At 43.1% G+C, this 14,953-nt stretch overlaps 1 protein-coding gene across 6 annotated transcripts in view; it reads left to right on the forward strand.

The window, feature by feature from the left end:
- Positions 1 to 4,851: 4,851 nt before the first annotated feature.
- LOC119970378 (transducin-like enhancer protein 1) overlaps positions 4,852 to 14,953 on the forward strand; it is a 133,180-nt gene continuing 123,078 nt past the window's right edge. For 5 of the 6 annotated variants that reach the window (XM_038804894.1, XM_038804896.1, XM_038804898.1 and 2 more), the window contains exons 1-4: positions 4,853 to 5,362; positions 5,845 to 5,945; positions 6,589 to 6,652; positions 6,817 to 6,861. In XM_038804894.1, the coding sequence (XP_038660822.1) occupies positions 5,339 to 5,362; positions 5,845 to 5,945; positions 6,589 to 6,652; positions 6,817 to 6,861 (234 nt within the window). In that variant the 5' untranslated portion in view covers positions 4,853 to 5,338. Of the gene's footprint in view, positions 5,363 to 5,844; positions 5,946 to 6,588; positions 6,653 to 6,816; positions 6,862 to 14,953 lie in introns of all 6 variants that reach the window. The other variant, XM_038804895.1, reaches the window with a different exon arrangement.

Here is a 14,953-nt window from a genome sequence, read left to right on the forward strand (position 1 = left end):
GCTGTCCCTTTGTCGCCAGTTTGAGCGGCGCCAACCCATCCGCCGTCCACCTAGCTCCTGGAAGTGCGGAGAATTCGGCACTTTCGGGGGCTGTTGACGCCAGTGTGGTTGGCGCTGGTTCTCCCGCCAGCGTGGGGACTTAGTCCCCGGAAAGGAAAATACCGCCCTTGGAATTTCCAACCCAACACCATTACAGGAGTCCCATCACATTGAGCACTGCAGAGGCTAAGGAGAAGGTTATAACCATCTTCTCAGAATAATTTGGGGATGGAAAATAATGTGATATTGTCTTAATTGTCTGTAAATAACAAATAGTAAACAAAAGTAGTCTTAGTTCCTGGAATAGCCTTAACATGTAGCAGTAAGAATTATGTTGGCTACTCGAAGGAGATTACATACAATATCTTTGCAGTTCAATCTTTTTCACACCAATATTGTAAAAGTCTCAAAATCACCACCTCCAAAATATTTTTGGAGATTTTTGCAAGGTACCTAGAAACCCTTTAAATATATAAATTTTGTTACTTAAGGAACATAGAACATACAGTGCAGAAGGAGGCCATTCGGCCCATCAAGTCTGCACCAACCCACTTAAGCCCTCGCTTTCATACTATTCCCATAACCCAATAACCCCTCCTAACCTTTTTGGACACTAAGGGCAATTTAGCATGGCCAATCCACCTCACCTGCACGTCTTTGGACTGTGGGAGGAAACCGGAGCACCCGGATGAAACCCACGCAGACACGGGGAGAACGTGCAGACTCCGCACAGACAGTGACCCAGCAGGGAATTGAACCTGGGACCTTGGCATTGTGAAGCCACAGTGCTATCCACTTGTGCTACCGTGCTGTGGGAGGAAATGTTAACGTATGGTGGGGAGTTTTGGGTAAACTAAATTCAATTACACTTTTTCAGCGAAATGCTTGATGCAACATATGGTTTGTTGAAGAAACAGGAAGTTTGCAGTATAATAGATACTATATCTGTTGCAGTGAAAATTTGTTAATTTATGTGGTTAAAAGTGCAAAAATAAACAAATCATTATGCAATAATTGGTACATAATAAGCATAATAAGTGACCATTTAAAGAGAATGTGACTGGTTTTGCAGTGTACCTCTTTATAGCTGGAGAGCTCATGTGAGCTTGTATAATCATAGAATAAAATCATAGAATTCCTACGGTGCAGGGAGTGAGCCGTTTGGCCCATCACGTCTGCGCCGACCTTCTGGCGGGCCACCCTGCCTGGGCCCGGTCCACTGCCCTAGGGGTGGTTGGGCATGTCCGATCCACCTGGCCTGGTGTGTATTTGAGCTGTGGGGGAGGGGGACGGTTGGGCACTCGGGAGAGACCCATGCTGACGTGGGAGGAATCTGCAAATCACACTGACAGTCGCCTGTGGTCGGAATCGGGCCCTGGTCTCTGGCGCTGTGGGGCAGCAGTGCTGGCCATGTTCCACCATGCCACCCCGATAATGTCCAAGTATTAATGAGGCATCTGGTTCTTTACTGGATGAGATCAATTAATCTTTTATATAGTCAAACATTGTTATAGGGGCCAGAAGATATGGTAAATGTTTAGTCATCCAAGTCTGATCACATTTTGAGGGTAGAATGGAACTTAGCTAGAATAAACAAAACAGTATTTTATAAGGGGTTCACAATTATTGCATTCAAACCCTGTAAAATAAATCTCAGTATAACCTTCCTTCTTAGCTGACCCCATTAGCATTACAATGTTGTCAAAAAATACCCTGTTCCTGTTTAGGTCATCTGGATCATTGGAAAATATTGTTGCATAGGAATAGCTGAAGTCAAATTTCATTGAAATTTGAAAAAATCTAAAACGACAAGACAGATTTATGCATATGTCTACAATGTTATTATAAAGAGGCTGAGTTTGATCATTAGAATTTGATGCTGTTCAAACCTTTTGTGCATCCTAAAGACCTGCATATGTCCAAGATTCCATTCCATATGGCAAAGTTGGAGGGGAAGGTGGGGGTTCAGAATGAGCACTCAGTACTCAAAATGAGTAGCTGCTCCACCTGCCATTTGTATTGTTGTAATACCTGAGCCCTTTTGAGGCCTGGGCTTTGTTGGAATGCCATTGGTGAGCTGCAGGGGCTGAGAGAAGCCCTTTGCAGCTTGCTGGTGCTTGGGAGGTGGGATGTTATCCTGTTCCAATGCTGATCCAGGTCAGCCTGAGGGAAGGCTCGGAGAGGGAGTGGTGGAGTGGTTAAATATGGCAGCAGTGGGAGATACGTTTTTAGAGGGCAAGAAGGAGTACTGTGGTTCCTCTTGCTGTTGAGTGAGCAGTCACCAGTGGTTGTTTTATGGACTGCTGGTTAGGCTGCTTTGGTACATGCTCCCCTCATTTGTATCTGAAAAATTGTAACTAATGTTCTACCACTGGCATAATATCTGGATTTGCATACTTATCAGCCTTCGACCTGTTTCAGGCATATTGACGGCTCGCCTGTTTGCACATGTATTTCAGAATTGCAAAAGTCAGCTCTTTGGTGTCAATGGGATGGCTGAAGTTATCTGCTGACATCCTCCTCACAACACTCCTTATGTTCAATTGCTGGCCATCTGCTTTTCATGTGACTGCCAGTTGAACATCATCCCAGGGAGTCAAATCCAAGTATACCTTAGGTGAAACAGGGTAGAAGAGCAGGATGTAACTGTTGTTCAGATGTAAGATAGTTCACATTTCATGTCACAAATTCCATCCTTTTTATATAATGCTTTTATTTTATATTGTTATTTAAGAGAGAAATTGTAAAATTTAGGCAATTTGGGAAGCAGGAAGTGAAATTGGTTTGAATATATAATGTTTATTACATTAACACTGCAATGAAAATCCCCTAGTCGCCACACCCCGGCACCTGTTTGGTTACACTGAGGGGGATTCAGAATGTCCAATTCACCTAACAAACACGTCTTTTGGGACTTGTGGGAGGAAACAGGAGCAATGGGATCTTCTTTTAACAGAACAAGCTGATTGGAATTGTAAAGTTGAAATGGCGTGATAACACTGTGGCCAAGCTCGAGAACCTGATTACAGCTTGAGAAGTTTACATAGAGTTTCCAATATAAATATGGGCATCATAAATTATAATTAAAACATTGAAGTATGACAAAAACATGAAATGTGCAAACTGAGGAATTGTGTACAAAAAGAGTACCCTGATGTAATTGAAAACAAGGACAGATGGGAATCGAATTAGATCTGCATGCCTTGCTTCAATAACACCCTCCCTCCAAACCAGTTTTATCTGAAGATAGCTATGATACTCATTGCCAGTGAGCAGTGTCACAGGATAGCATGCATTCAAACATGAGTCACGTTTATTGTTAATCCCTTAATCTTTCCACAGTCCATTCTTGTGTAAGAAGTCTATAAAATATCACGAATATGTATTTGAAATGAATTTGCAATTATTATGGGGGCCATTTGCATAAATGCTATATGCTAAATCTCGATAAAAGATTCGATTTGCCTTGGCGTGAGAGGTGCCATGAAGTATTTAAGAATAGAATATTACAATATTGTACTGTACTAGGATTCATACAATGAAACTGTTGAGACAAATAAATGCGTCTGCAAGAAATCGCGCGTGTGGTCTGGAGTCCCTTTCATATACCAGAGTTTCAGCTCACTGGGGCCCTGCGTGCAAAGAAGGCATTGTCTGGAGAATGTCACCGCGAGGGTTTCCCCCACAACTAAAATCTAGCCGGCACCCAGAGCACACTGTAGCCAGTTGGGGGGAAATGGATATAATCTGTTCCTCGACACTAGTCTTTTTGAAATAATTAATTATTAGTTCGACGTGAATATTTCTTTTGTGTTAGCTAACGAGCTAGAGAGCTGTAAACAAACAGAATAAACGGATCTAATCAAGGCTGGGAAAGCCGACATAATACCTGCTAAACACCTGGATGCAATTTTCTAGTAAAACGAAATGAAAACATACGCGGGCCGCTTTGATGTGCATTTGAGTGCAGACATTGGCGATGTGTGTAAATGTGTTTTTACCAAACCCAAGTCCCAAAGTGGTAAAATAAGTGTGTGGGCACAGGACAAAACAAATCTCAATTTCTTTAATTTTAACCTTCCTTTATATATGCTGTATGACCGAGTATTATTAATAAATTAGTTTAAGGGAAACTCGTTTGTTGTGTTCTCAATGTTCATAATTATTGAATCGCCCCTCTATGGTAACAGCCCAACAAGATGCAACAAAAAAAAACTCCTTCAACAAAACCTAGATGTGAAGCTTTGCCACACAGTTATAATTAGTGAACATTCCTGTTCTGGCTCTTTTAGTTGTGGGTGGGACAAAGGCTTGTCTGTCTGTTTTTTTCCCCCTGTCAGAGTTTGGAACCCACGTTACTTTGATTGACAGCTGGGAAGGCTGCTCCATTGTCACTCTCTGGCTGACTGACGTGCCACTCGTTAGATTCCAACCGTCTCAGTTCAGCCCGCTGGGAGGGCGGGGGTGGAGGCGTGGGGGGGGGAGAAATTAGACCAATGGGGCAGAGACAAACACACACACAACCCTGTGTCCGATTGATCCAATCCCACATCCGTCAATATGATTGACGTCCCCGGGTCCCAATTGGGAACGTTGGGGCGAAGACACAGAAGGAAAACAACAGGCGGGCTGGCGATTGGCTGGCGCCGGCCTCCGCTTCTCCTGAATGACAGCCTACGTCCCCCGCCCCCCCATCCGCCGCCTCCGATTGGACAGCGGTTCCCGATGACGACACCACCCCACGTGGGCGAGACGGCCTTCTCGGCATCCTGATTGGTGGAGAATGGGACGGACGAAGAGTGGGACTGCGCGTGTCTAAATTTGGTTAGTTATCAGTGTGAGGAGGGGATAGAAACCGCGTGTTAATGTAACCAGTGTGTGTGTGTGCGAGAAACAGCTACATTGTTTTCCATTGTAGCAATTAAACCCGTTTAAACTTCGCACGGCATATATTGTATATTTATTCTGCTGGATACTCTGCAATCAAAGAAGAAGCCGAGAAGATTTCCTGGGGCGCTTTTGAGGAATGTGGTCTTGTTGGAGAAGTGGCAACTGCTGTTTCCTTTTCGGCAAGGTTTTGTTGTCTTAAAGACAAGGAGTTGAGCCGGGACAGCGGAATCTGCCAGTCTCTCCGAGAGCTTTAAAATCGCTGTCCTAACCACAGCACCTTTCTGGGGGAGCCGAATCCAGGATGCCCTTCCAGTAAACACTTTACTTTTCTTTTAGAGGGGATTCTTCTTAATGTGCGTTTCTTAAAGGAGATCGAGCGACTGTTGGGAGCGGCTGCCGGACCCCAGCGATGTTTCCTCAGAGCAGGCATCCTGTAAGTAAAAGAGAAAGGAGAGCTCTTCCTCCCGGGCCGGCCTCTTTGTTACTTCATCGTATGATCTTTATTCAAGGAAAGGGAAGCACCTTTAGCGGAATGATGTGTTGTTGCACCACCAATAAAGTGTCGTGTAGTATCTTTTATCGGTGACAAAACCAATCCTAACCAGCGTCCACATCTGGACAATGGCGTTTTAATAAAAATAAAATGTCATTTCGGCGACTGTCCCCCTGAAAGTTAAGATCATTCCGTTCTGCTGAGCTTGCGGGCACCAACAAAAGCTCCAATGTTCCGTCAACGACCTTGCCCCACTTCCAGTGCCATGTGTTTGCCCGTTGCTTGCTTCAGAAAGTGTGCCGGAAAGTTTGTGGTGTAAATCAGGCTGGGTTGTTGAGTTGCATCGTCCGCGGTCTCTTGTCTCTGTGTAATTCTTGTTTCCTTTCCCCCCCCCCCCCCCCCCCCCCCAACTCTTTCCTCAGACACCGCACCAGGCTGCAGCCCAACCTTTCAAATTCACCATTCCCGAATCGCTGGACCGGATTAAGGAAGAGTTCCAGTTTTTGCAGGCGCAGTATCACAGGTGAAAGAAGTCTCCCTTTCTCTGCCTGGGCTTTTAAAAGTCTGTTTATTTGCTGCCGGTCAGTCGAGTCGCCAGTGTTATTTGGTTTGTCTGCGGTAGGTAGCCAGTGGTTACTGCCCTTGGCCACAAAGCGGCGCTCTCGCTGCGGCTACATTTGGGTTTCAGACAAGCCACAACTATTGAGGAAAACAGGAGCCTTTCTGATCTCGACCTTCTTGAATTGGCTGCTTGACATTTACGGTTTTTTTAAAAACGTAAATTGCAGCAATTGATTCCCATTGTACAAAAACTCGGTTCCAAGTTTATAACTAAGCCACGTAGCATTTGCTTTCTGCACCATGGGTCTTTATAGTTGCATTAAGATCTGGTGAATAAAAAGTAATTGTTTTCCTTCGATTTATCTCGTAGTTTTATTTTTGCCCTTGCTGTATCCTCTGACCAAGATGTTTTCATGTTGCTTTAAGAAGTGCATTGTTTCTATTGATCTTCTTGAGGGCAATTAGGGATGGGCAACGAATGCTAGGTCTTGCCAGTGCCAGATCCATCCCATGAAATAGTTGATTACAACCAGGCATTACTATTTATTACTGTTATTTACTATCTCTTAGATGAGCGTGAGCAAGTTGTCTTTTGTGTTTTACAGTCTCAAGTTGGAATGTGAGAAACTGGCAAGTGAAAAGACAGAAATGCAGCGACACTATGTCATGGTGAGTCTAAACAAGTACCTTGTTAAAATTTTAAAAAACAGTGTGCTATTAGCTAGCATTGTCTCCCACTCTGAACTTGAAAATAATCTACTCATGAGCTCATTTAATTGTGTTTTGTCAACATGTTCCAATTGTTTGGTTTACAAGTTTAATCTCTTTTACAGTATTATGAAATGTCTTATGGATTGAATATTGAGATGCACAAACAGGTAAGATTATTTTGAAACAAATTTCTTGCAAAGTAAAACAGAAATAATGTTTGCCATTGGGCAGCACGGTAGCACAAGTGGATAGCACTGTGGCTTCACGGCGTCAGGGTCCCAGGTTCAATTTCCCCACTGGGTCACTGTGCGGAGTCTGCAAGTTCTTCCCGTGTCTGCGTGGGTTTCCTCCGGGTGCTCCGGTTTCCTCCCGCAGTCCAAAGACGTGCAGGTTAGGTGGATTGGCCATGATAAATTTCCCTTAGTGACCAAAAAGGTTAGGAGGGGTTACGGGGATAGGGTGGAAGTGAGGGCTTAAGTAGGTCAGTTTTAGACTCGATGGGCCGAATGGCCTCCTTCTGCACTGTCTGTTCTATATTCTATGTTCTAACATCTGAAAGAAGAAGATACACATTAGCATTTTTTAATGAAGTCACTATCAGGATGCTGGCTGAAGAATCTTTACCCCATAGCAGCGCCTCTCTTTCTGCTGCTGATTAGAGTTGAGCTATTATCTCATCAGTAAATAATTCATTTTGTAATATTGTCTGGTGGATCTGGATTACTGTAAAATATAAATATGGAAACATATTCAATTCCAAATTTTGTTGCAGGGCTGGGAAGCTGGTATGATCCTCGTCCCTTGATAAACATGATTAATATTCCAGGAGATTTTATGTAATGATTACAGAACCTGGACTCGTGTTACTAATGCTTCTATAAATGCTAAAAGGTCTGATTTTAAGGTGAACCGATGCCTACTTGTCCCTGTGCGTGTGGAGTTTATGGGGGGAAAAGCACTTTTGTAGTTTAAGGTGCTGGCCATAGGTTACTGTCTGTAAACTGCCAAGTGATACTAGTAGCAGTTTTTGTATATGAGACACTGGTATATACTCAATTGGTGATACTGAGGTGAAGCCAGACTATATTTATGAGTACTAAAATAACAAATAAAACAGAATAAGGAGTGGGACCAGCATGGTAAGCACAACTCTCTGATATTTTTAATAATGCTTTTGAACCTGGTTGTTTGCTCAGAAAGCATTCATTGCAGGCGTAACCAATCCAGAAGAAGTGGTGACTTTGGGGGTTTCTAATCCTTCAGATACTGTTGATATTAAGTCTTTAAGACATTGATTTACTCTTTAAAAAGATTATCTTTAAATTAACTCCGCTGAAACCATCTCTGCCAAAAATAATGGAAATGAGTTTCAACGTGGGTGCTCCTTTGTTAGTTTTTATGGTCTTAAAATTTCATCAAAGGTGAGAAATGATGGCTTGGTATATTAGTTTAAATGTAGCAATTGTCTTGGCAATCTTTTGTGCTCCTGGTTTTGGGTAATGTTGCATTTACAAAGAAATCCAGAGATGCCTGCTTTTTGACTGTCAAATGCTGCAGTGATATTTATGTGCATAAATTAAGATTTTTAAGTTAAGCACTTTTTTCAAAATACAGATGGATTGTTTAAAATCTTCAATTGCTTCTCTCTGGAAAATTGAATTTGTAGGCTACATTTTTAAAAATGTGTTTGTAATGCAAGCAGAATTTTTATAGTTGCAAATTTCAGACACCATTGTTCCTCGAGAGGCTGACAAAGGTATCTGATCATAATTCTCCAAACCTGATGACGTTTGGGCCCAAGGGTGTAACTTGACTGAAACTGATGCATTTTGCTGACTGATCACCAGTGCGGCCTAAGTGCTCATTATGTTGTAGGAAAAAGCCTATGCAGTCTTGTTACGTTTGACAAGAATTCTCTCCTGGGGGGGGGGGGGGGGGGGGGGGAGGGAGGGAGAGAAGACTGGGCATTAGCTCAGCTCCGAGCAGACTCAAAAGTATTCTCTCTTTTATAGTTTATACTCGTGAACATTTCTCTGGAGAATTTTTTCATTCAAAGCCTCATCCCTTCTCGTGGCTTGTCTTCTGAGTAGTCACTCTGCCTGCTCTTTGAGGATGCCACCTGCGGGGTTGGAGAGTTGCGAGCAAATGCTTTTTATTCAGGCTTCAGTGCCTTTCATTCATGGTGTAATACCCGAGTCATGAGAAAAGAAAAGTTTGCTTTCCCAGTGTTTTTCTTAAATAGAGTTTTTGGCATATTTAAAAGCAGCTGTTGCAAGAAAATGGATGGATATTGATTATAGTTGGCAGTCTTTTAATGATAAAATAAGTGTTATTTCATGTTCTTATTGGCTTGAGAAACTTCTGAATTTTGACGACTGGGGAACGTGCTTTGCTTGAGCTGTCTTAATTTTAACCTTACTTTAAATTTAATCTTCTATGACCATAACCAGGTGAATTTTGTTTCATTATAATGGTGATGATGTGTACATTGGAGAAGGGATGGTTTGTTACTGGTAAGCAGTTGATTGAGAACAGCTTGCAACTACATTTGTTAATGTTTCAGCTCTTGACATCGACATGTTCCAGAGTTTAATGATTTCCTACTATAATGTATGGACAGATAATTAAAGGTGGAGTGCTTATGATCATCTGGTTTAACTGGCTAATACAGATTTGATTGATGCTGGAAAAAATATGTTTCTCCCTATTTCATGCTCCCAAAAATTCCCCTTTGTTCAAAAAAGGCTCATTTAGGCATTGTTGATCAAATAGGCACCTGCAGTAATTCATGAGTTTGCATATATTTTTTAAAGGTTCAGATTAACATTGATGTGTCAATGTGAATATAACTTTGCATACTGAGATTATAATCCAGTTTCTAATGTTAATTTTTGTCCAAATGTATTGATCTTGATACTCACAACTATGCGTTTAAAATGTTAAGTTGACACATGTTTTTTAATTGTTCTTTGGGAATTTCAGATAGCAGAAATAATATACAAAATACTGTACATGTTCTAATAGATCCACCATGTCAATAAACGAATTGAAAGTCAGACTAAGACAGTATATGTTTTCAGACCATGGAGTCAGTGACCATATTGTCAGTTGTATTACTTCTAAACTTTGCACATTTTGTTTTCATTGACCTGAAGGCTTGTTGGCTGGTGAGTCTCTTCCAGCATAATTCAGCAGCAATGCAACATCCTGGGCGGAATTCTCCGCAACGGCCGACGCCATTGTGCAGCCCGGAGTGTTTCACGGTGGCATCGGAGGCCGCTCCTCGCCCCCTACCCTCCCCCCCACCCCTAGAGCGGCGTTTCGTGAAGCTCGGCCGCTGGGCCTTGCCGCTGGTGTCAAGGTGGCGCGCTGATAATGACGCGGTGGCGGTGTCGTCTTAGTGACGTCAGCCGCGCATGCGCGGTTGCCGTCTTCCCCTCCGCTGCCCCGCAAGACATGGCGGCTTGATCTTGCGGGGCGGCGGAGGGGAAAGAGTGCGTCTCTTGGAGACGCCAGCCCGACGATCGGTGGGCACCGATCACGGGCCAGTCCCCTCCCGAGTACGGCCGTGGTGCTCAATCCCTTCTCCGCCCCCCACAGGCCCCAAACTCACCTTTCACGCGATTTTCACGCCGGCAGCAACCAGGAGTGGTTGCCGCTGGCATGAACCCATCGGGGTCGTCAGGCCGCTCGGCCCATCCGTTCCGGAGAATCGCCGGTCGCCGGGAAAAAACGGCGAGCGTCGATTCTCCGAGTGGGGGAGGGAGAATCACGGGGGCGTGCCAGAGCGGCCCTCCCGCGATTCTCCCACCCGGCGTGGGGAGCGGAGAATCACGCCCCCTATGTCTGAAAAGACATTTATTTAGGTGTAACATTAGACTTGTTCATGGCAAATGGCCAAAGAAGATTTGCCGTTGATAAAGCTACAGTCCTTTAATTTAGAAATTCCCGACTATTTCCATCTTCCCTCTTCATTTCCCTAAATCCCATGTTGCTAGTGACATATTTATTTTTCCTCCAGACAATTTGATCCATCAAAGTCTTAGCCTCTCCATCTGGTTAATTTAGGATTTGTTAACAATAAACACAAGGTGTTCGTGCAAGAAGAGACAGTCTTATTGCTTCACATACTCTATTTTACTGCATTTGTGGTATGTGACTGATGAGTGAAATGTTTACAGTGCACAATTCGGGATAGGCAGTATTTCCATTCAACTGGAAATCAAGGAATCCTTCCGGAAATGGGACAAGCGAATTGTTGTAATAAAAACAGAAAATACTCCATACTTGGGTCAGACAGCATCTGTGCTGAGAGAAATAATGTCGAGTTAATGTTTTGCTGCCTGCACCACATTATAGGTGCAGCCTGGCAGAATAAAATCATCAAAACGCAGAGCTCCCAAGTTTGTTAACATTCATCAAACAGAAGTGTCTTTGGTTCAGACACCAAAAGGAACATTTTGTGTTCTGCGGTAACTAGAGCCAGATGACCAATAGGGTGTTTACAAGTGTGACATGAGGCCTTGGACATTGATTATCACACCTGGAAGTTACGGGCTGACGAGAAAGGAAAATGGTGACACCTCCTATGGTTGACCGATGGCTACAGTGGCATGGCAGCTGATGCAAATGCCAGAAACTACCCACAGCAGCACTTGGTAGCTTTGTGTGGCACTGGTGGAAGAACCTACCTCTCAAGGATTGGCTTCTTCAGCTGTCGTCAAAGGTATGGCATATGAAGACACTCCAACTGAAATGGACTTGTTTGCTATATGTTCATCACCTGTTTGTGAAACTAATGTTTCAGGCCATGTACGTATTTTCAGAACTGTGTCCAGATAACTTTTATGCCCAGCAATGCGAGATATATAGTTTACAATCATTTCACTAAACTCCACCATCTGAATGCAAATAATCTCAGATTTGAACCTTAATAGATAGTGGGCAGGGTTTTCCATCGGACAACGCTGTAATCGCAAAACATGATAGGGCGTAGAATCCTGGGTCGGCCAAAAATTGAGGTGGGTGCTGAACAGAATGCCACGCTCCAGTCACTTGACAGTGGCGACAGACATGCAAACTATACGGTAAACTCTGTTAACGGGCCTGACTAGACAATTTCCGGGCCTCCAGCGATGTTCTGCCTCCGACAGGCGGAATTACCACCGGCAAGGTTCACTTGTGGTATTTCAAATAGGATAACAGGTGCCGTGGTTGCTAAGGGAGGGGGGGGGGGGGGGGTTATGAAAAGTGCCCAATATCGCTATGGTATGCTGACCGTTGTGCCTCTGGCTCGGCGGGCATCTGCTAGGAGTAGTGGGGACGGCCAGGTCGTGGGCCTTGGGTTTGGGATGGACGGATAGCCACCTGGGTGTGCGTTCCGCTGACTGTTCATTGGGAACTCAGCGTCATGGGTCGTATGGGTGCTCCCCCCCGCCTCCCTACATGCCACCCTCTGGCCCCAGTCAGCCCATCAACAGGATGGGTGTACTCCAGCGCAACCAGTGCCATCATCTTGGTTTGGATGAGGATCGGCATGTATTGGAACTGCGCGAGTTCTACGTGGCGGCGATGCAAGCCCATTAATGGGATTGGATTCTCCCCGGGACCAGCACCGCTTTTGTCAACTTAGAACACTCACGATTCAGTCCCAGCATTGCCACTTCGTCCTTCAAACGGAGAATTACGCTCAATTTATTTTTAGCCTAATTTAAATCAAGCAATTAAAAAGAAGTTTCCTCTTATCCATTAGAATACGCAAAGATGTATTGGTTTCATTGCAAAATGCACGATGGTTCTAATATTGACATATTGCAATTGTTGACGTGAAGTTTTGCCATTTCATTAATTTGTTAGTCTCACGCTGATCTCTCAATTTGTGTGCAGGCATCTGTAAGGCCCATTTAATTACAGAGTAGGTCATATCTCTTGTATCTTTGGGACTGTTCACTTTATTAGATTTTCATCTCTGTGGCCCTTGGTAGGGTTCCCTTGGGTTCTCCAAAGTGGCTGAGTAATTGCTAGTGCTGATACTAGAGATTTTAATCTCCCTTTTCTCATTAGATTCAATTGAATTGCTTGAGGGTGCTGTAGGTGACTTGTGTAGTTAATTTTTCTGACATTGTGTTCAAGTTGAATCCTGCATTTGGTGAACCATTTAATATTACTCCATCTCGTTTTGGTTTAATTTCTTTGTTGTAACAAAAGTTGCTGGATCTGACTGCATACCTTTTCAATTAGTTTTTAAGAATGCAAAAACCTTTATTTTGTGATTGTCTAAGTTTTTACATTGTCGGAATGCACCATCATGAACAGTTCATGATTGCAGTCTTTGGTAAACTTTAAGTCTGTTTGCATTGGCAGCTGACTAGAGACTTGAGATTTTGTTTAAATTTGGTTCTTCTACATTGGGACAAAATACTGTTTTCGTTAGAGAGAGGGTTAAGAGGTGACTTAATAGAGGCATACAAGATGATCAGAGGATTAGATAGGGTGGACAGTGAGAGCCTTTTTCCTCGGATGGTGATGACTAGCACGAGGGGACATAGCTTTAAATTGAGGGGTGGTAGATATAGGACAGATGTCAGAGGTAGGTTTTTTACTCAGAGTAGTAAGGGCGTGGAATGCCCTGCCTGCAACGGTAGTGGACTCGCCAACATTAGGGGCATTTAAATGGTCATTGGATAAACATATGGATGATAAGGGAATAGTGTAGATAGGCTTTAGATTTGTTTCACAGGTCGGCGCAACATCGAGGGCCCAAGGGCCTGTACTGCGCTGTATCGTTCTATTGTACTGTAATCATGGAGATCAACATTGTGTTTTTCACTTTTGTGAATTGTTATTCAAAAACAGTGGGCGCGATTTACTGGTTGTTCACGCTGGCGGAAAATTCCAGTTCCATGCTGGCTTCTGGGTTTCCCTTCGAAATCCTGTTGACAACGGCGGGACTGGTGGGCCGCCTCCCCCACCAAAAAACACACGGCGGAATATCTATAACATTAGAACAAAATGGGGAGATTGACATGAATGCTTTTTTTAAAAGAATATTGCAAATACATATTTATCAATTGCCTGAATTTAACCACTCACCTCTGCCTGGATTGCAACTGAGCAGATATATATAGTTTGAGTTAGGTGGTCCTTTTTAAAACAAAACTTTCAACCCCTTAAAAGTGGTTTCTTTGGAGAAGTGAAGGTTAAATGTACTTGTGATCTTTATGTCAAGGTGAGATAATGTGGCTAAGTGATTTGAAAATTGTCTTTTGGGGTTTTTAAATCCAAAGTTTTACATGGAGCAATTTCATGGAACACTTCAGCCAATAATTTAAGCCTAACTGGTGGCTTGAAATTGGTTAATCTAAACAGCAGATTATTTTATTGTTCTAAAAAAATCAGAATCTGATAACTGACTGGAATGCCAGGCACTTCTCTCCCTACATCTTTCTTGTAAGACACTGCTGATAAGGTCTGAAGTTTATAAAGTGAAGTGTTAATTAAAGGTCATTGACAAGAGCCAGTGATTCTTGACAGTTATAGCTTATACTGCTTGTGTATCCTATCGCTGTCTTGGGTAAACAGTTGCACTTGGCAGATTATCCAGACAGTGACCAGTCACTGTATTGACAAGTGCAGACACAATAAAAACTATATTAGGAGTCTTGCCGTGGGGACTTGCAGTAAATATATTACAGCACTCAAGTGAATTGCCAATACTGCTTGTTTAGCATTTTGCAAGGGCAATGGGAGTATGGATTTTTGCATTAGAAGGGAAAGGCTGTTGGAAATCATTGGTTGAGAGCTGAGGAGAAATTGACTTCACGATCCAATTGCTGTCTCTGGGTGAATCATGAAAAGCTCCTGTGAATTATAGAAGAGCTGGTGTGGGAGGACAGAGGATTGCATGGACCGTGGCTCATTAGATGTTCTTTTGTTGTGGCTTGACTGTATAATTAGGCTCTACATGCTGCAAAGCAGTAAAAGCAGGGTCACAGAACTAAGGTAGAAAATCAGGTCTTTAAAAAAAATATATTTTCAGAGGTGCTGTGTTTATATATCAGAATAATTATTTCCTCCCTGCTTAAATTATTTTCTTTTTGCCCAATCATTTTTCCACTGGACATTTAACTTGAAACTTCTAAATAGACTTGTGCATCTTGCATCTCAACTGCAAAGACTCCAAACCAATGGTTACTGCTTCATGAGCATAATGTGCCTAGCTTTCCTTTCCAAAATACTTCAGTACAAAATCTGAATAAC

The sequence above is a fragment of the Scyliorhinus canicula genome, chromosome 8 (genome assembly GCF_902713615.1).
Source record: "Scyliorhinus canicula chromosome 8, sScyCan1.1, whole genome shotgun sequence".
In the NCBI taxonomy this organism is placed as follows: Eukaryota; Metazoa; Chordata; class Chondrichthyes; order Carcharhiniformes; family Scyliorhinidae; genus Scyliorhinus; species Scyliorhinus canicula.